The sequence below is a fragment of the Polyodon spathula genome, chromosome 18 (genome assembly GCF_017654505.1).
Source record: "Polyodon spathula isolate WHYD16114869_AA chromosome 18, ASM1765450v1, whole genome shotgun sequence".
NCBI classification, from domain to species: domain Eukaryota; kingdom Metazoa; phylum Chordata; class Actinopteri; order Acipenseriformes; family Polyodontidae; genus Polyodon; species Polyodon spathula.
The window spans coordinates 25,061,971-25,084,015 of NC_054551.1; the positions used below are offsets into that span (position 1 = coordinate 25,061,971).

General features: G+C 35.2%; 1 protein-coding gene across 3 annotated transcripts; it reads right to left on the reverse strand.

Annotated features, from left to right (window-relative positions):
• Nucleotides 1–665: 665 nt before the first annotated feature.
• On the reverse strand, nt 666–12,246 carry LOC121294138 (paired mesoderm homeobox protein 1-like). Of its 3 annotated transcripts, none has more exons than XM_041217725.1 (5): nt 11,332–12,246; nt 4,955–5,130; nt 3,302–3,483; nt 2,419–2,484; nt 666–1,546 (listed from the first exon to the last, which is right to left on the reverse strand). In XM_041217725.1, the coding sequence occupies exons 1-5, from the start codon at nt 11,576–11,578 to the stop codon at nt 1,414–1,416; spliced, it is 804 nt and encodes a 267-aa protein (XP_041073659.1). In that variant the 5' UTR covers nt 11,579–12,246; the 3' UTR covers nt 666–1,413. The 3 variants fall into 3 exon arrangements, with proteins under 3 accessions (XP_041073659.1, XP_041073661.1, XP_041073660.1); XM_041217727.1 differs by having other exon boundaries at nt 2,423–2,484; nt 11,332–12,245; XM_041217726.1 differs by lacking the exon at nt 2,419–2,484 and having other exon boundaries at nt 11,332–12,244.
• Nucleotides 12,247–22,045: the final 9,799 nt, after the last annotated feature.

Here is a 22,045-nt window from a genome sequence, read left to right on the forward strand (position 1 = left end):
AGTTTGTATAGATGTATACGAGTCACTGAGCATCTTGCTTAAGATCTTGAAATCAAAAAGTCATATGTACCACATATGATAAGGTAAACCAACAGGCCTTTACTGAGAGCTAGGCAGCATTATGGGAGCTGAATATGGGAGTACTGAACGATTGAAAACATGAAAACAAAACATGCCAAAGAATTGGATGTATGGTAGGGAAAACGTGGAAGAATCGGCAGCTTAAAAGTTTCTTAGGACGGAAAGTGAATAATCTCCCCTGCAAGCTTAAAATATTTGGTACCCCACATCAGTGCGTATAAGGAAAGCATGAGCTATCACCTTGGCTTATATTTCACATGCAAGTGGCAAAATTAGAAGAGTGTCTGGTAGAAATTACATTATAACTGCCTTTAACCATATGAGACCACAGGGTCCACTTCTAAGAAACAAGGATTTCCTGTGTCATAAAAAGTTGTTTTTAAAATAAATATTTCCATTCAGCAAAGTCAGTAGCAGCATGAACAAGGGATGTCTGGGTTCTCAGAAAAAAAGATAATAAGCCAGAAAAATAACCAGCAGCCCCAAGACACTACTGTGAAAGACCCAGACTTTTACCAGCACTGGAAATGATACCCCTTCTCAAATTCACAATGCATTTCTGTACCAAGCCATGTTTCACCAAATTGTTTGTACGGCATATTTTATTATATTCAAAATCGTAACCTTCAATAAGAAATACAGATATAATACAAAAAGAAACAACTTTTTTTTTCAAAAGTATGGTTTTGTTTGTTGAAAATGAGTTATATGAAACAAAATGCTTTGTTGACACATGTTAGTCCGTGGTATAAAATGAAAAAAAAAAATAGAATCAATTAATTAAGACAACCCAGTCTATAGCTTTTATATTGTTCTTATAATTCCCAGCGACATCAGTCGATAAAATCCAAAATCTTTCTTTAAAGTTGCTTGAGACAGAAAGGTTGTGCTTGTTTGCTGTCCACAAGGATAGCGTGATTGAGAAGGTTCACTTTTTTGATTGAAGCTTCTCAAATCCATGGTCGTCAATAAAGGCGTCTCTGAATAGACAAGGTGATACCTTCTCAAACACTGAATACTAATGCATGGTGTCTGCGCCTGTTTATTTGCGGGCGAGAGACGTATTGTTTTTTTTTTTTTGGGTGGGGGGGGGCTTTTTGTTCTAATTATATACAAATGTATTAGGGTTACAGCATCCAAAGTTTTCAGTCTTTTACTGTCTGATTGGATTTCGAATCTTAGAAATGTTCATCAATGGAATGATGCACCAAGTAGAGTAAGCTTTAGTTGTAATTCCCAGGAGATGGATTTTGCCAGTCATGGTCAGTCTTGGGCAGGTCTTTGTGAAAGCAGGTGCAGTCATAATCCTGTAGCACATATTGGTTGTTGCTTTCAGTTCACTGTTGGCACCTGGTTTAAGCTGTACTCCTTTGCTTTGAGGCGCAGGTTGGCGATGCTATTCGCCATGTTCATTCCCTGGGTGGTATTGGTGTCAGCACATGTGGGTGGGTAGGTAGCCATGGCACTACAAAAGAAAAGGAAAGAAGATTATATATATATATATATATATATATATATATATATATATATATATATATATATATATAAGGGAGACTTTGCTGCAGATTGAAGTTATCCTACTTGTGATGCTATAGGGTTAAGACTCGCTGATACAACAATCTTTCTTTAACAGAGACTACACTCTCCCACAACAAGCTACCTCATTATATTCTTTAAATAGATGTCTTCTTGGATTAGACCAATATGTTTTGCATGCCAGTACCCACATATCTAAGATGGGTAAAATCCTCCTTATCTTAAAGGCTATTGGAATTTGTAGTCAATGCTTTTATCTGGGGAAAAAAAAATAAATTGAAAAAAAAATAAAAACTTGATTGGTGTGTGCCTGTAACAGTACTAACTGAAACTATTCCAGTATATATACCTCAGTGTATGGAGAATGTACATCTAATTTCATTAATAACAACCTGCACAATGTGATGGCTGTGGCTCTTTTAATTGTAATCTGGGACACAAGCTAGACATTCCAAACAGTAACAGTAACAAGAGGCAGAGCTACCAACCCCTTTAACGCCCATAAATAAAAACACCTTTTCTTATTATAATCAGTGTTTACAATGTATCTGGTTGTGTTTCTTTGATTTATTTATTTTTTACTGTTTTTCTTTCTCTTTTTTCCCCCCAGGCTTCTTATTAATTTGACCCAAGTACACAAAAGAATAATACATCTAAACAAGACATTGAAAGAGGTTTTATATCTAAACAAAACATTGACAGTTGTTTATGGTCACTTGACATGTTGTGTTTTTCTGATTCAAAGGACAGAAACCTAATTAATGGGTTTAGAAGTAAGCAATTAATAAAATCAAAAAGTACTTGCATTCTGAAGGCAGCATTTTCTGTGAGACTCTCATTGGCACTCCTTCCGGACTTGGATACCAGCTTGAAATATATAAATTGTGAACATGTAATGGCTCTGTTGTGCCTGCATTCACTTGTTTAGGGGTTTCAAATGTTAGTGGTCGGTTTGCCTATTTTTTGTAAAGTATCCCTAACCAAAAAAAAAAAAAAAAAGTAGCATTTGAGAAATTAATTTTAACAGAATTATAATAAAATCTATCTTTCAAATAGGAAATAACAATTCGAGCCAATGGGAGTCACACAAAAATCTGTGCCAAAAACACTTACAGTATATATATTTTATATATATATATATATATATATATATATATATATATATATATATATATATATATATATATATATATATATATATATATATATACACACACACACAGTACTAATAGTACATTTACAAAGGTTGGCACCCCTGTGCAACTGGAAGTGACCAGCACTGATTGAAAATGGGTGAAGGCAGACTGCGTGGGATTTCAGCCTGTTTTGCAGGCTCAAGCAGTTTTGATTATGGTTCAGGATTTGCTTGTGCTGGTTTTAAAAAAAAAACAAACAACTGCAAGTTTTTTTTTTCTTTTCATGCCAATACGAATGTTTTCTAAAATTAAATGGGTAGTGTTGTATATCGATTTGCTGTCAACTTGTGCTGCTTTTTATTGTAAACCAGCTGAATGACTAGAAGGAAACCAGGAAAGTGGGAACAAGAAAAAAAAGATGGGGGCAGTCTAAACAAGAAGAAACAGCAGAAGAAGGAGCAAAAGGGAAAGAAAGGCAGAGATGGAAGGAGAGAGAGAATACAAGATGGACAGGGGAGGCATAGAAAGAGTAACAGAAGTGTTCTTACCTGTATGGAGAGGCAGTGCCCCACGACAGGTAATCATTGGGTCGGGGTGCAGGGCGAGGCACGATTGGCTGCTCCACCGCTGTCACGTCCCCAGAGTAGGACTTGAGCAGGGAGGCATTTTTACTGGCCAACATGGCTCGCTCATTCCGGCGGAACTTGGCCCTTCGGTTCTGAAACCATACCTGTAAATAGTTTTCAAAGAAGATATATGTTTACAATCTGATATTGGCATTTGTTGGGAACACATGAAAACAAAAAATATATATTAAAAGTTGATCCACACACATAGCAAAATGAAGGCAGATAAATGTTAACTTTAGTGGAGTTCAAGGGAAATGAGCCAGGGCTTCACCCCTTCCAAATTTCACCTGCCTATCAGTATTGACTAATTTCACCTGCTTATCATCATTGACTCCCTATTTAAACCCAGTCACAGCTCAGCTGTTTCTCTTGCATTTTGCTTTTTCCCTTCTCCTCCTCCTCACTTCTTTCATATGCTGCATGCCTATGTGTCGGTCCCCTCTGGGGGGATAATGACTCTCACTTCCCTGACCTGGAGTTCCAGTAACGCCGCAGGTTCTTCGTGTGGTCAGAGGAGACCACCGGACACACTATTCTTTCACAGTTCATGCACTATATTTTGCTTCAAGAAAGAAGGCTGTCTTACTTCCTTATTTACCCTCCTGGGAAGTGGCCCTCTTACTTGTAGTGCTCAAGTCCCATAACTAACAATCATTTTTGTTCTTTCAGATTCTCTTCTCTTCCTTGCGTCAAGGTTTTGTATGAGCTTTCTGTCCTCTGAGGGTCGAACCCAGTCGCTAACTGGGACCCAGTCACAAAGCCAAGCCTATAACAACTCTTTGAGAAGTCAGAGGACTTTTCAGGGGCCTGGAGGCCATTAGGGCTAGCCTCAACTCCACAGGGAAGGCTCTCTTGGTTGGAGTCCTGACTCGTCCTTTTCTCTCTCCCTTGTCTAGAGGCCAAGCCTCCAATCCTAAGTTGCAAAAAAATCCCTTCCTCTCGCAGCTGTGGCTCCCGCCCAGTGAAATGACTTAAATACATATATTAAAGTTTCCCTTGTCACCATAAATATAAATTCTATAATTGAGCTAAATAAACTGCTACACTAACTTAGGTCAGTAGAGATATTTTCATTGCTCTGACTGAACTTTTACAATCAGTCTTGACCCACTAATACAGTGTTAGTGAAATTGGCTGCTGTGGTTTATGAAAATTGAAATGCAAAAAAACTTCTTAGCCAATTCTTAATTAGACACTGGTTCAGGGTAAAGTTGAAACAACTGTCTACTGTTGATATTGGTTGTGCATTTCTGTGGTCACATTTTGCCTTTTACACAGGTCATAATTTTAGAATCTAGCCTTATCTGACATTGCAAGTGATGTCTTGTGTCCTTTTCGACAGTCTATAACAGGCACATGGCCGACTTACAATAAACTACTGAGCGCATTTAAAATGCTGAGCTGTTTGACTAAGGCAGAGAAAATAGCATTGCAATGCTGACACAGTTTCATAGAAGGTCTGCTGGTTTTGTCAAATTCAATAATGCATATAAATAGAAATTAGGAAAGGAACAAAAACAAACTATGTAAATCAATTTCCTTATGATGAAGGATCCCTTGTGTGTGCGTTACCTGGACTCGGGCCTCGGTCAGGTTCACTCTGCGTGCCAGGTCCTCTCGCACAAAGGCATCGGGGTAGTGCGTCCTCTCAAAAACTCTCTCTAGTGCCTGTAACTGGCTGCTGTTGAACGTGGTTCTGTTACGTCGCTGTTTCCGTTTCTTCTTCTCCTCTGAGTTTAATTGATCATCTTGAATTAAAGAATATTAAAAAATATGTTTTCAGAAATGTCACTTGTGTAAGCTAGAGAATCCCTAGTTACATTTGCATGCATGCACATATTTTCTGAAATATATAGGCAACAATTAAGTAGCACAAATGGGCATTTAGAAGTTATAATATGTACTTTGATAATAAATGTAATGGTCATATTGTTCCACATAAGATCATTTCTGATGGATTATTATTATTATTATTATTATTATTTTTTTTTTTTTTTTACTGAAAACTAAAGTGACTAAAACAAAGTAGTCATATATACTGACTTTCATATACTTTAAGAATCCACCCTTTTATATATGTTAAAATCATAAAGAAGTTGTTCACTATAGGATCTCATTGCATAGCTTTTCGACAGACTTGTGGTGACTGATTGATTTGTACTGGACTAACACAAACGTTGAATGCATTTGAATAGATAAAGATCAGTGTCCCCCTGAAAGGGTCTACAATTATACTGCAACTTCAGAAATACAGGCTACCACTATGGCTTACAGTTTTCTAGAACTTGTTCCGGAAAAAAATAGTATGCACCACATCAGCACATCGTATCTCTCGTGTAAGGATAATACTATGCGATTTTAGATTAAGGGAATAGTGTATCGGTGGTAAAAGTTTCCTAATGCTGCGATCGTTTGATGATGGACTTGTAAATAATTGTACTAAACTAAGCACATGTCATATATAGTGCTATATTAAAATTTTACAAAAATTACAATATAAAAGAAGAAAAAAAAATGAGTAGGCCTATACGTTTTATTGGGTTAAACCTTTGGAGGCTTGATTTAAGTTTTTTTTTTTTTTTTTTTTTTAATTTGGCTTCTCTTGATAAAGTTAAGGATTTAATCATTAAACACAAACATAAACCGTTTGTACGACAAAGAGCTTTTTATCGAAGAAGAAACAATGTTACCATCCTATACCTGACGTTGGTATATTAAATTTTGATTCCCGGTCTCGTATACTTTTTTGCGTATCACCACCCATTTTTGTAATGATAGTCCTGTAAATTGTCCGTTTCGTCCTCCCAGCCCCCCCCCCCCAAGCCAGTCCCAGGGGGGGGGGGGGTCAGGTGGGGGGTCAGGTGGGGGTGTTATTCGTAATAAATTGAAGTGGAACCCCACAGGAATGTCAGCTAAAATGCATTTGGAATGTTTAGCCTTTTCAAAGGACCAGAAGGAAGATCGTTCGTCCCGTTTTCGAGTGTATCGTGTATGTTTAATAAGGCTAATAAATTATTCAAAACGGTCAAACTGTTCTGTTTATTTCTACGCAATAAATTAAAAATTGTTAAAAAAATAAAAAGTTGGTAGAAAATGCAGGTTTTTAAAATGTTAAAAAAAAAACAACGTTGTTTTAAAGTTACAAATAAATGACAATTTACAGTAGGCCCTCTTATAAGACTGGATATCCACCTGGATAATATAATAATAATAATAATAATAATAATAATAATAATAATAATAATAATAATAAATAATAATAGGAAACCGTGCAGAATTATTATTACTTCTGCTATAACAGAACTCGCACCTTACAGATGTTATTTCCTTGTTGGTTAGACTCCATTATTATAAGAATGATAAAGAGCCTATGTATATATTTTTTCCTGGAGATTACCTACAGTTTTTACAGAATGCTGTTTATATGTCAATTACCTTTTGTTTGCCTTTCAGTGTTATTTATAGAAAACAAGCAGTTAAAATTACTGTTCAATGTATATTTTAAATAATGTATGACGCTCAAAAAATAGTGTTATTGTTTTTATTTTCGCACATTTAAATAACTGTAATAGCGTTGGAATAATACGTTTTTTTCAAATGATAGATCTTAAAATCTCGGTGGTGGAAGTCGCCCACATCTACTGTTAAATATATAAGCGGTCCCGTTGAATTATCTTAGGGAATACAGGCTAGACGTAGCCTTCCAGAATAGACACATTTAAAATAAACAAGGCCATTCTCAAAAAAACAAAAAACAAACAAAAAAAAAAAAAAACACAGTTGAAGTTTAAAATAACTAACTCGGTTTATTTGCACCGACGTTGTATATAACATAACCTTCATTTTTTACTGTCAATTACTTAAATTCATTAAACCAAAAATGTGTTTAGTGATTATTTGACTGGTTTGGCAAATAGGGGCCTAAAAATAAGTCTTAGCATAAAGCATATAACCTTTAATTATATTGATTAGGCCAGTTTTCACATGTTCATATATTGTCTATATGAATTTCATTGTAGGCAAAGTGATAATTAGGGTTACGACTACTGCTTGTACATCTTTGATGCGTAGTCTGATTAAAGACTTCACCATTAATAAGTACAATTAATGATTGTCTTTATCCTTTGATTCATAAACCCTTAACTAACACACATAACAACCAAACAGTAACACAGTGACATAGTTTCTAAACGTAAATATATATCGATATATATATATATATTATATATATATATATATATATTATATAATATATATTATGGATATTATATAATATAGAATATATATATAATTGCATATATATATTAATTAATTGCAGTGCTAACATTATGGTTTGTAGATTGTGAGAATGAAAAATAGACCGAGTAAAATTTGTTGTGCAACCGAGTGTCAATAGAGCCTTATTTTGGTTAGTTAATGTGACTGTTGTAATACCATGTGCATTCTCTCGCAGTCCGCAAGTTTTAGTTATCAAAACCGATCTTCCGTGTTCACTTTACCAACGCCAGTCTCTCTTTCATCTCTGTGGTTTGAGATAAAGAGGGTTTAGAGTTCAGCGCTGATCCATTCATCACGGGAGACTTTCCCCTCTTTGTTCTGAAGTTTTATTGCTGTGGTTTAAGGTCTGATTGATGTATATAATACAGAGTGTGTCTGTGGCACGGCTGGCTTTCTCCTGTGGCCTTTCGTCTGTACAGATTTAAGAAAACATTTTCCATTCTATTTACTTCCACGTTAACAGGTCTCAATGAACAGATATCGATAACATTTAAGATATTGACCGAGAAAAGCAGATAATCCAGACAAAAAAAAACAAAAAAACAAAACAAAAAAAAAAAAAAAAAAAACAACAACACCAGACATTTGTATTTTCGCCAAGGTTACTTTAACCGTTTAGGCAGTGAATTATTTCACTTCACAGAAAAGACCTCATAGTAGTGCGTACAAGGGCTAGAATGTTTTTACAATTTGTATCAAGATCATATCCGATGATAGGACAGAATTCTATTATTCCAAAAATGCAACATTCAACAATTCGTGTGTGTGTGTGTGTGTGTGTGTGTGTGTGTGTGTGTGTGTGTGTGTGTGTGTGTGTTTGCCGCTTCTACTTCAAATCGAGGTCAGATTCTAGTTTGTCTCCAAAGCAGAGAGCTTTTTTTGTGCTATATAAAATGAGGCTATTAAATAAAACACAGCATCAGACTAGTCACTAAAATTCACTATTGGACGGATATACTAAATGCGTCATAAACATTAACCTATACTGCAAAATATTATTAAGAGATTGAATACATTGTACAGGTATGCTTTTAAAAGAAAACAAATGGACAGCTATAAAAAAAATGGAGCCATATCCACAAAGCAACCACGAAAAGAAAACTGCGGTGTTATAACCGCTGAAAGCAGTACCTCCTGTGTCACAAATGTTACTTTTGTAGTCCTTACAAAACATTGGCTCAGGAGGCGTATAGTTGGGTTTTAAATGAGTGCACATTCATTGTAGAAGTGTATGCTTTTGTCTAACATCAGTTCGTTTGAAATAAATTAAATCATAAACAGTTCCTGTATTTTGAAGGGTCTTATTTTTACTATTTTATTAAATTAACAAAGGGCAACTTTTGTTTTTTAAATAAACAGTTTAACTTATATTTATACACTGAGAAAACAGACTGTTGAACTCGAGGGGCCACAAGGCTACAATGTTTAAGCTTTAATGATGGCACAACACCCTTATCAGCTTAAATCATGAGTTAATTGTTATTACATTCGTTATTTATAAGTTAAACCAATAACTTGAACTACTGTTAAACATGTTTGTGTGTAAGTAGGTTTACTGAGAGTAAAACGAGAAATGAAAAGACTCAAACCATGTAAAAGGTAATGTTGTTTAGGTTGAAAAGGGGTGGGAAGTTAAATATATTGTTTTTCTTCTTTAAGTGGTACATTCGTTCTACCCAGAGAGCTCTGTATTAAATTTGATTCATGACTAATCGATGTAGCCTATGTAATTAGGTTAGTGACCAGTTAACCCCAGCTGCGCAAGGACATCTCAGTGAGAATATACCTCACCAGCTGATTCAGTTTGTCTACCGTTTTATGGTTACATGTGTTTCTCACGATGAACTTGTTAAAATAGTCTGTTCCCACTAATTTTGGAATGCTACACTGTGAGAGACATGCTCATTTCATATATGCAGATTAAAAGTGACACAGCAGCACGCAGTTTCTGTGATAGAACTGTTATTTCACACAGAACCCTCGTTTCCATTTCGATATTAGATTGCAATCTTTATTTCTGATTTTACCACTGCCCTAGAGGTGTTACTTTTAGGTCAACTCACTGTCATTGCTATAAACTGCTATCACCGAAATAATAATAATAATAATAATAATAATAATAATATAATAATAATAATAATAATAATAATAATAATTGGAGGTTTGTATTCATATTTCATGTGTTTTTAAGTATACATTTTTAGGCAGGCTAATGTGTTAAAATCGAAGCCTCCTTTTAAAAGAATTTTTAGTGTGTGTGTGTGTGTGGAGGGGGGTCGATCGAATCTATTAAGAAATGAGATAACTACATATCTGTATGCTTTTTTATTTAAGCAATAGGTGATACTAAGTTACTGTGTTAATTATGCAGCACTTCAGCAGGTACAGTAATTGTTACAAATGACTGTTTATTATTGCTGAAATGTTTGACAGGTGAAAGAGCCCACAATTGATGGAGCTGACTTGCTCTCGGCTATTTAGAAGCGATTTCGCCGAGCAGTGCCGAGTGCTTTCTCAGATTGAGCCACTGACAATATGCCGCGGAACTACAAAAATACAGGTGATACATTATTAATGTCCCCAATCAAGCGAAACAAACTCACACATTTTTTCTGAATCTGTTTATTGGCAAAAAAGTGTGATTTTCTTTTGGCACACATGTGAACCTAATTCCAAATCAGAAACCCTCGTTACCACTAAAGACGATCTTAATAAAGGATGTCGTTAGTCTTTCTGAAGTTAGATGTTTTATAGCACAGTAGGCTATAACCCGGAAGTTCACTAAAGCAATAATTAAAATGAAGTACATAGTGCTGAAGTGTAACCGCTGAATATGCTGGCATCAAGCTTTATTCTACACTCTCAGAAAAAAAAGGTTCTATCTAGAACCATTAAAGTTTCTCTGCATCGATGCCATAGGGGAACCTTTTTTTGGTTCTTCAAAGAACCTTTTTAAATGGCTTAAAATTGTTTAAAAAGAACCAGCTAATAAGGTATAAGGTTCTTCATACGCAAAAGGTCCTTCAAAGAAACTTGACAATACCCAAAGAACCCTTTAAGAACCCCCTTTTTATGTGAGTGTACTTATTCCATTATTTTGCTTAAGCCGTGACATTATCCAGGGCCCACTTGTTTAATACACTAGGCCTATTGTTAAAATACGAAGATCGCGGGGCGCAGATTCCAATTAACACACAGAAGAATATCAACCAATATGTTCGAGCGCATGGGTTTAATGTCACTCTGAACAGATGGTAAATACCTGCATGCTTTTTCTTTTGTACCCATTCACCCGTACGAAGACTCAAATCGATAATATCAAACTCACACTGCCACGCTTCTTGCATCAAATATTAAAATAATGTCCGTATATGCCTATATATATATATATATAGATATATATGATATATATATAAGATATATATATATATATATATATATATATATAATAAAACGAGAGAATAAAATGAATATAACTCGCTTCATTGTATAGCACTAACACAGTATGAAAGACTGTGTTAGTGCTATACAATGAAGCGAGTTATATTCATTTTATTCTCTCGTGTCTTTCTTACAGATGTCAGATCATTTGGCGCCGTCTAATTGACATGTAGGTGTTAATCACAGCTCGAACCCCCAGACATTTCTCCGCGAGTTTAATTCGCACTTACTCTCCTGCTGCGTGGTGTCACTGCCGCTTGTCAGCCCAGGAGACTCCAGCATACTCCTGCCCGCCTCTCCGGCAACTTCCTCCGGGTGTGTCCCCACCATCTCCCCTGCCTCCTCCAGATCCAACAGGTGACTTACTGTGAAGTTCTTTTTAGCCTGAAGATTTTCAAGATTTGCTGTAATCGGGCTCTCCAGACGACTGGAAATAGAAGCTTGCCTGTCCATTACATGGGCATAACCAGAAGTCATGACTCACACCGTTCAATGCAAAGAAAAATAAAAATGAAATCCCACAAAATATTCCTTATATACAACAAACACAACCAGCACCAAAAAACAACAAAAAATAAATAAATAAATAAAAAACACCAGTCTTTTTATTCTTTTACTTTTTCAAAACAAAGGTCACAAAGTTCACAGTAATAGCTATCCAGATGGAATAACAGTTACCAGTAAGCCCACAGGTTTCTGTAACTTGTAGATCACGGGTCTTGTCGCATAGATCACGAGCGTGTTTTTTGCAGATTGGTAAACACGTTGTTTTCGCTTCAGCCCTCGCTTACTTCCACACACAGAACATTCGGGACATAACTTGAAACGCCTTGTCTTTTTAAAACATCTTCGGGAAAATCGTTCCCCCTTTCTTACTCCAGTTGACTCGCATAGATGACTAAGTTTACAGAAAAGATGATGCTTTACAGCTATGAATCAACTCCCTCGGATTACTCTCGCGGAGGAAGGCGGCTGGACACTGCTCTCAGTTGGATCAAGGAACTCTATTGCACTTCAAAAGGCACACACTGGCACGCTGGTGAGCATTTCCAGGGAATACATGAAAATGTGAGACCCCTGGGAGGGTAGATCGACTTAATAGGAGCCTGTAATTACGTGGCAATGCCTTTGTGCTGCTTCTGACGTTCCACAGACCCCTCACTCCATCACAACACTCCTCCCCTTACACACGCACACACGCACACAGCACCATTACCACCAAAACAGTCTGATTAAGGCAACATCTGAGCTGGGCAGTGGGCTCCGGGGTTTCGTAAGGAGACCTAATTAGCATCTAGCGAAATAACACAACAAAGAGAATTTGACAGCTACGCGGTCCACTTCAAACACAATGATTATTTTGATTTGGAATTAACTCCTCCTAATATATGTTACATACTGGTCAAAAATCTCCTTTGCATTTTTTTTTTCTTTTTTTTTTTTGAGATGCAGGGAGACTTTTTTGGAAAAACTCCACATCCAATGTAATCAACTTCGTTGTTTTCTGCTTTTTCTGTAGCTTTCCGCTCCGGGCTGGAAAGAATATAAAAAGCAATACATTTCTAAATAGACACGGTGTAGTAAAAAGGAAATTACGTTTAGTTGAGTGGGGGTCTTTGGGGACCTCGTTGGTCTTATTATTATTATTTTTTATTATTATTGTAGAACACTGCATTGTCTTGTATGTATGTAATGTATAGTTTGTAAGTGGTGTGTACACCCGACCGACATTCTAATGATAATCCAATGTAGCTAACTATTGTACCTCAATAACCCGTTCACTATTCTAGAACCAAACTGCGTTATTTTGACAACGGGTAAATAGATTTCTGTTTTACAGGGTTTTTTTTTTTTTTTTTTTTTTTTTTTTTTTTTGTTTCTTTGTTTTTTTTTCCTAGGACGCTGGAAAAATAGCTAAATGGTAACTCAGGGGAAAAAAAGGCTTACATGCGTTTGGGTGTTTTTAATATTATTGTTTTTTTTTTTTTTTTTTTATATTATTATCCCTGTTAATCTTCTCATTATAAATATATTACTATCAGGCAATCAGTTAGAATGTGATATTCTAATCTGTTAGTATTTTGTCCATTAAGAAATGCATTTAAAGTAGGGATTGAGTGCGCTTTGAGGAGATGGGGGTCCATGTGGTCAAAAGGAAGGAGTCTGGGCTCCAAGCTGCCATACACAGCCCATAGCTTCCAGCCCCTGATCTGGGAAAAGAACACTTGATGCCATCAAAGGCATCCAGATTGAAACCAGATGTGCCTCTCCGTTCATTCCAGCATTTAATTAAGGCGCTGGGATGGAGGAGACCTTTTTCATCATTAGCTTTCCTCCAGATCCCCTTTCTCCTTTACGTCTAAACGCCCATATTGGTGCCAGTGCAATGTGTCTGTCTTTTTCATCTAGTACAAATCTGCCCAAATTCAACCCCCTGTCAACACGTGTTTGCAGAAAGTATGTTTTCTTTTTTTTCTTACACAAAGACGAGGAAGGAAACGTCAAATGAACTCTGCAGGAAGTTTATTAACTAGCTTTTCCTTGATTTTTTAATCGCACCTTTCAGAGATGTGTTTATTTCTCAACAACTTTAAAAAGCTTTGTATAAAAACAAGCTATCAAATGTTTGAAATGTTGTTATTTTCTCTCGTAAAGTATTTTTTAACAACGCGGTCAGTTTTCGTTTTAAGCTTAGACTACCTCAGATGCAAAAATTACATTTCTTCAACAGCTGCTATACAAATAAATGATGTCCTCTTCTGGATCCAGTGAGATAAATGCAGTCTACTTCTGTAATAATAATAGTTAATTCTGAAAATCAGCTTGGGGAAAAAAAGTAGGCTAAAGGGAAAAAAAAGAGTACTATTTAAATATACTGCGGTGTTTTTCTTGGTATCCAACAAATAAACAACAGTTACACATATAAAAACAGACAAGTGTTTAAATGTAATGTTGAGAAAATTACGATTTTACGATATAACTGAGGCAGGGTAGCTTCTATAATTTAAGGCCGTTTTAGAGCGTTCTTCAAATATCCTATCCAAAAACTCAAGACAGGCTATCTATATCCGAGTTTGGGAAATCAAAAGAACATAAACATATGCAATTATATACCTATGTTATGTATTTTTTTTCTGTGGGATATACTTTTATTAAAAAATCGTTATCCACATTTTTAGAGGCATCCCACAATGGTATAACTTGCACAGCAGTTCCAATGTCCTTATTTATATATAATACATATATATATATATATATATATATATATATATTATATATATATATATATATATATATATATATATATATATATATATATAAGCATACAGTATACCAATATTACTTAAATAGCCTATATGCTGCCTTATAATTCATGAATACCAGGCCGAATCTAGTATACGAGTCCCCATTGTGTATTTAAAACCAGTCTCTAATTATCAGTCGTTATATTGGACAGAGTGCCTGGTACAGCCTTCCTACTTGTTTGATGGGTAACAAAATCAGTGAACCACTTGATCCCCATGGACCTACTCGGCTAACGGTACGAATGATTAAAGCAGTCACTTTCAGGCGTCTCTGGGCAAGGCGACGCCAACCCACAACACTATTCTCTCTGTTTGAGGTTTTGAAGCTCCCCTCAGGCGACATCTCAGCATCTTGTAGACGTCATGCCGAGGCGTGTCTAAGATGTTACAGGAGTTACCCCCAATTTAGTGAGGTGCTAATTTTTGCAAAAATATCGTTTGTAGTAATTAGTAATGTAAATGTCAATGCAGAGCAGAAAATACCACTCTGCGCCACGCGACGCGTTGCCCTTTTCTCCAGCTTGTTGGCAATATGGAGATGGGTGCGTTTGAGTCAGGTGTGGCTTGACCCTGGACCAAAATATATGAGCTCATAAAATGCTAGCTATCCGTCAACTATTTTGCTTTCCAGTGAGGGCAACAAGAAAGCGGTGATAAAAGTAAAAGCAGTAGCATGAAAAGCTGACCGGCAGATTAGCCACGCATGGCTATAATAGTTTCGGTGACATGTCCCATTTTTTGTCTACAGAACCATTGCTGGGTGACTGGAGCATGTTTCTTAAACAACACACAGGCTTATCAAAAGCAGTGCATGAACCATCGACAACTGAAGTAACACATAGAAAATAACAATACAATTAGATGCTGAAATCCGTCTTCATGAACGATTTGATGCAGGAGTTTTTTTTTTTTTGTGGGATAACATCTGTAGTGTTTTAGTACATTTGGAAGCCTTGACACATCAATTGTAATGAAACAATATAAACGTGTTTCACGGGGCGTAGGTTGTGTCCATTCATTAAGTTAAATTCATTTCACACCGGGCTTGCTAAACTATATACTGTACATTGCTAATTCACAGCAGATTAATCTCATATGGGAACACCGCAAGCAGTTTGTAATTAGTGTTTCGAATTAGTGTTGAACACAGTGAGAGTAATACGGGTGGTTTTAATGTGCAGCCGCTCTGGCTCAGCCAGCCGAGATGAACCATACAGGAGCACGGCGCTACACTCAGGTTAACAAAGATGCACTGTGCTACACTGGGACAGATTAACAAAAATGCACTGTGCTAGGGTTAGGTTAACAAAGCTTCTGCTCCAGTGCAATGTTTGCTCATTTTAATGTTAATAAATGAAATACCTACACATAGATATAGACATAGATAGATATCTAGATATACAGATAGATAGATAGATAGATATGACATGTATTGTAATCAGTCATTGTATTTCAGTTGTGTTGGGATTACCGCAATGGTATGCAGCTGGGGATTCAAATCTTCATTATAGTGACTTGGCTTTAAACGATTACAAATGTTTGCGTATTAGAAACCTAAACAAAGCAGTATGTCTCTAAAATACTTTACATCATTGAAAGATTACACGTAAAGGAATAAATATAGATTTTAAATATTACTGTTATTGCAGCAAAATCAAACGTTTAAGAATTAAGCAAACAACTGATGGGACATATTAGAGACACATATTGGGGTTTATTTTAATTATTTACTCCGCTCACTATAGTTCGGATTGCCAAATTAATCATTACAGTGGGAAACAACGCAAACCTTTTATAATCTACCGCAAAATATACTTATCAAAACAACAATGTGTTTCTTCATATCAGCATCCTAGAAAATGTTATCGCGCAAATAAAGAAATAATTAGAAATTCGATTTTTTGTAAACGAATTCATATTTTTGGAAAAAGAAACGGCGCAGCATGACAGCGAAACAGTCCGAGGTCACGACGCCCCTTTAATCAGCACCAGAGGTCACTGGACAGCGCTGTTTCACCCGAAGAGGGGCAGGCGAGAAGGGTAAAAGGATCGAATCAATCAGGTCAGGTTGGAGGGAGGGAGGGAGGGGGAGAAACGCGATTTGAGTCTCGAGAAAAGTCAAAACGTAATTGCCCAACGGAAACTGCAGATCTGATACACATTTAGTCAAGAATTTGATACATGTTTAGTGTGGAAAAAAAGGTATTTTGAAGTTTGGCCCCAAACCTCGGTCCCGGTTGGGTATCAGATAACTCCCCCGGAGGGACAGAATTCCCACCAATTTTTCTTCACTGAAAACTAAAGCCAAGAAATGAGTCTGAGCAGACAAATTGGCACCACTGTTTTTTTTTTTTTTTTTTTCAGAGGAAAGAAGGCACTGGATATTTTTAAAATTTTCATAAAGAAGGCACTGGATATGTTTTCCATAAAATGCAAATTACATAACTTAATGTGTGTGTGTGTGTGTGTGTATATATATATATATATATATATATATATATATATATATATATCATATAGATATATATTATATATATATATATATAATGAGAAGACCTAAGAAAATCAGCTTTCAATGTTGTTTCCACATGCAATTTTACATGAATTATCAAACACACACACACACACACACACACACACACACACATACATGAAACAGTTTAGTGCAAATATAAAATGTAATTCTTGAAATGTCATATTTGAGTCAAATAAAATTTATCGAATTGTCAATTAATTCAATGTGGTAAAAAATATATAGTCTACTTATATGTCCACCGATAATGTATCATAAAAACAAAACACGAAGTTCACATAAGATAAAGCAACATCAAATAGCCTACACTTTTTATTTTTGAAAATTATTACGAGATCATAATGAAGGAATTTGGGGTAAAATAGACTCCTACACCAGACAAAAACAGTATTGTTTCATTTTATATGGGAAGCCGCTGAGGACATTCTAAACTGCTGTTTACTCGGACTTCAACTTACTGCATACATAGTACAACGCCTTCTTGTGAATGGTCTAAAAAATTTATTGAAAAAAAAAAACAAAACATTGCTATTTACATTTCAGAAACAAACTTATTATGGGTTTAAACCAGTGTTTGTTTGTTTGTTTTATATATCTGTGTTCAGTATCAATTAGCAACGTATATTTGAAAAACATCCGATTCAAAGTTTTTAATTCTGTTTGTAGCACATGAACATTTTAATATTGGTTTGCTTTAGATTTTAAATAGGATTTTAGTTAAAAACGGCAGATTTTTTTTTCCCATTAAAACAGAAACTGTTTGCTTCGCAAATGATTCAAATTTGACCCGCACCAGAAATAACATGACATTTCAAGCGATTACCCCACTAACAAAACCGTGTCTATACTGCATGCTACAAACCAGAAGCAAAGGTACAAGCCATATACTCTGCGAAGAAGTTCCACTTGACTAGAATTAGTAGGATGCTTGGTTTAATTTATGTAGCAATTTTACTAGAAAAACTGAATCCATGTTTACGCCGTTCATATTAAATTAGATTATGATTTAATATTATCAATATGCCTAATAATCGTCACAATCATCATCGTCATCATCATCACTATTCTTTGAGTAACGTATAGATTTAAACTTACATAATAAAAACATTGCTGGTGGTTTGAGCCTTACTCAATATGTGCTGAGGTCTTAGGTTGAAAATGCTTTGACAGCTATACTGCCAGTGTTTGTAACAAATACCAGGATGTTCCTTCCTTCTAATGCTATAATTACCGCCTTACATTTCAGTTCCCAGTTTAGGTATAAGTTGTTTTAAGGCATAAGGCGTTACCAAAAGAATATATACATACACACATTGTTAATCAGTAAGTCAAAGCATGTGTGGGTTGAGGTACAGTATTATTCTAGTCAATTAGACAAAAAAGCTAACCACTTTTTTTGTTTTTGCGTTGGAGTATGTATTTTTTTCTGTCCCGATAAAAAACGATTTGGCTACATTTGACTCAAATCATAGCCTATACTGCCTTATCGTACGCATGTTAATTAAACATTTGTCTTTTTGGGATGCACATATAGTCGAACGGAAGGCTACAAGCACACACATTCTGGAAATCAAAGTATCCCTTGTGAAAATGCCACATGATCATTGTTTTTGGATTCTGGGATTCAGCGTTTGCTAGACTGTAGAAAAACACAACGGAATAATTGTGCTGCTGAACAGTAAAAACGTGTGTTTGTGATTTCATGAGCCATGCGTATTAAAGGATGATGACTTCGGTCTTTATCTAGTAATTATCCATCAAATAGTATTTCTAAAGGAATTGCAACCCATTTTTTCATGTTTATTTTCAAGAAACAATTCCAATGGGGCATTAACTAAATACATTTTAAATAGCCTACTACATTCAAACCCTAAATGTCAAGTTATGGAATCTGTTAACGATAATGTTATTTATGCGCCACCTGATTTTATTTTATGTAAATAATTTCAAAATGTCATTTGTATGTGTGTGGTTCATAGCTTTACTGACAGATGCCACTTTGTATTCTTATGAAAGTTAAAATTATTCTTTGCTTTAAATATGTTTCAAATTATATTAATTAAAAATGACGCTGGAAATATAGAAATTGCTATTACTGTAGACAAGACTCAATTCGACGATTTATTGGACTCATTCGACGTTGAACAATTGATTCAGTGCTTGTTTGTTACACGTATCTTTTTTTGTCAATTTATGAATATCATTTAACTATCTCTTTCCTTATAACTTTTTTCTTTCCTCATAACTTTTCTTTCCTTCTCTGTTAACATATTCCGTATTTAATCCATCATAACTATAACTGTACAAAACTATTTGTCAAAGCAACACGCACAGCTTTGATCCTTACTTGCATATCTGGGTTTAAAAAAGTAGACCTACGTACATCTGTGCAAGTAAGCATTGCTATAGGCCTATTTTAGTAATAGGCCCCAAGTAACATTTAACTGCAGATAAATCCGTAGATTCAGCTTAAACTGCTCGAATATACTGTTTACAGCAGTCATATATAGAAGCGCTTAGGCATTGCGGTACTCGTTTTTAAGCTTCGTGTTGCCTTTCGGAGTAAAAGGTTAACAAAGCAGAGTATATAGTTCCAGAGTTAAACTACACATTTAAAATACCCAACACCAAACACGCGCCTCTAATTATTAACGATTTATGTTAATCCAATTAATTTAATTCATTTCATATACTCAGCGTGTCAATGTTTAAATTTGGTAACGAATGCGTGGCCAGAGCCACACATTTTCAATAAAAATTGATCTCATCGTCTTTTCACTTCTCGGGTTACAGAGCCTTTTCCAACCTGTCTGGGGAAACTGTCTCCACATAAATCAGGAACAGTTAGTGGGGAAAGTGGTCCTCTGAAGTCAAATCTACATTTTACTAAATGTTATACCTATATGCATACGACCCCTCTTCTGCGCCGGCGTATGGTTTATCTCATGCCGAGGAAAATTCAAGTCGTTATAATCAAGTTGTTAATCTCCCCTATGTCTAGATCACTGATGATTATTGTTTTGAAAAAAAAAAAAGGCGATTATATTTGTATAGGAAATACAAACCTCACAAAAGTTACAGCCCTGCTTAATTCTTGAAGATAACAAAGTGTGTTCTGTTTGGAAATGTGCGCTGATAAAGGGCTGTCATTTGTATTGGTTAGTAAATTATTTACAGGTGTTTGGAATGATTGAAAGCATCTACATCTCCATGTATCTCTATATTTATAATCGGCTGTTAAATGAGTCAAAACTATATTAAGGTGGGGATGGGAAAACAGTGGTTCTTTATGTAAAAACAAAAACGATTTGTGCAGCTTCCAGAGATTGATATATAAACGTTTCGGGAAGCAAACCGTCCTAGACCTAGAATATTTGAACTAGCACCATATTTCTATACGTGAAAAATAGTTTGTTCATATAATATCGAAATATTTTCGTAAATATAATACTTACGTGAAAAAAAGAAATAACTCTTAATCAAATGTTTTCGAATGTAAATGGCACACTGCAGGCAGCCACATTTAAGGAAATGATTTACTTAACGAAATGTTGTATTCACGTGTATTGTAGTTATGACATTTTTATAACGGTATTCAAGGAAAGTTATCATACTTTGAAAGTAGTTTTATGTTAAAAAAAATCTTGAATGACACAATAAAAAAGTAAAAATAATATTTTATTTACCAAAGTATACATTAGTGTTGATTACAAATACTTTTCATGATGTAATTGTTTAAATGAAGTTTGTAAAAAAAAAAAAAAAAAAAAAACATACTTACACGCTGACCGGCTGTATTTAAATGGCTACAGATATATATATATATATATATATATATATATATATATATATATATATATATATATATATATATATACATACATACATACACATTGTTAAAATAAGTGTCACCATCATCAGTTTTAATTTTAAAACAGAAACAAAGCACAACCCTGACAGAGTAAATCTTACTCGGTAACATACCTTATCAGAACAGTGTTTTCAATGAGATTAGCCTGCTCTAACTCAGAAAAGCACACGGTCATGGTACCTTTGTATAAACTGAATGTCAACTTCCCATAAAAGTGCACAAAGATAACCTCTTTAGTCAGACCTCCTACAATCAATTACACAAGATATAAATCTCTCAGATGTCACTTCACACTTTAGACACTCAGAAGTCACTGGACAAAATGTGATAAACACATTTACTCATGAATAAACATTCAAGTTAGATACCGGTCAAACTTGTCCAGTGACATTTCATTCTTCAAATTGAAGTTGGAACAGCAATGTAATGATTGTGTTTGCCAAATCATAGGTGTGTTCAGATTTCAAACGTTAACATTCATGCAAGATCAGAGGCTGCTATTGTAAAAGTCAGGGACTTATCAGTAAATGAAAATGTATACTTAAACAACTTGTTAAACTTTGAAATGCAGTATCGTTATTACTGTAGAACATTTATTATTTAGTCATTTAGCAGATGCTTTTATCCAAAGAGACTTGGGAGTGAACTATGAATCACAATTGCTGCTCCAGAGTCACTTACAATAGGACCTTGGTTTTTCGTCTCATCTAAGTGACTTGCTCAGGATCACACAATGAGTCAGTGGCTTGGATTGAACCTGGAACCTCCTGGTAAACAAGCCCCTTTCATTAACCACTGGACCACCAAGCCTCCATAACACACATAAGATACAAAAGTACTAAACTAAAAATAAATCTCTCTAATTTGTCAACTATTTGAATATTACGTCTTTAAATGATATCTACATCAGCCATTTGTAATGTAATTGATGTTAGTTGATTAGCAGAAGCAACAGAATAAAACATGCAAGGCATCAAACATTAATAACCAATACCTATTAACATTTATTTTGTACAACCCCTGATTTTAGCCAACAGTTTTGTTTAAAATTCATGTATTACAAGACTGAACCAAAAAGTGTAAAAAATTAAGTACACTGCTATCAAGCAACCTATTGGAACAGTCCTAACTTTTTTATTTGTTGCCAAAGTCAAGATGTCATCATTGACAAGGTCTGTAAACAAGATGCAATTGTAAATACCCCTTCCCTGTTATTACAGAAACACAAATAAACC

Coding starts and splice junctions, on each gene's coding strand:
- LOC121294138 (XM_041217725.1), bottom strand. CDS start 11,578: ATGACTTCTGGTTATGCCCATGTAATGGACAGGCAAGCTTCTATTTCC. Junction 2,485..3,301: donor GGCACTGCCTCTCCATACAG/GTAAGAACACTT, acceptor ATATATTTCAAG/CTGGTATCCAAGTCCGGAAG. Junction 1,547..2,418: donor ATGCTGCCTTCAGAATGCAA/GTACTTTTTGAT, acceptor TTTCTTTTGTAG/TGCCATGGCTACCTACCCAC.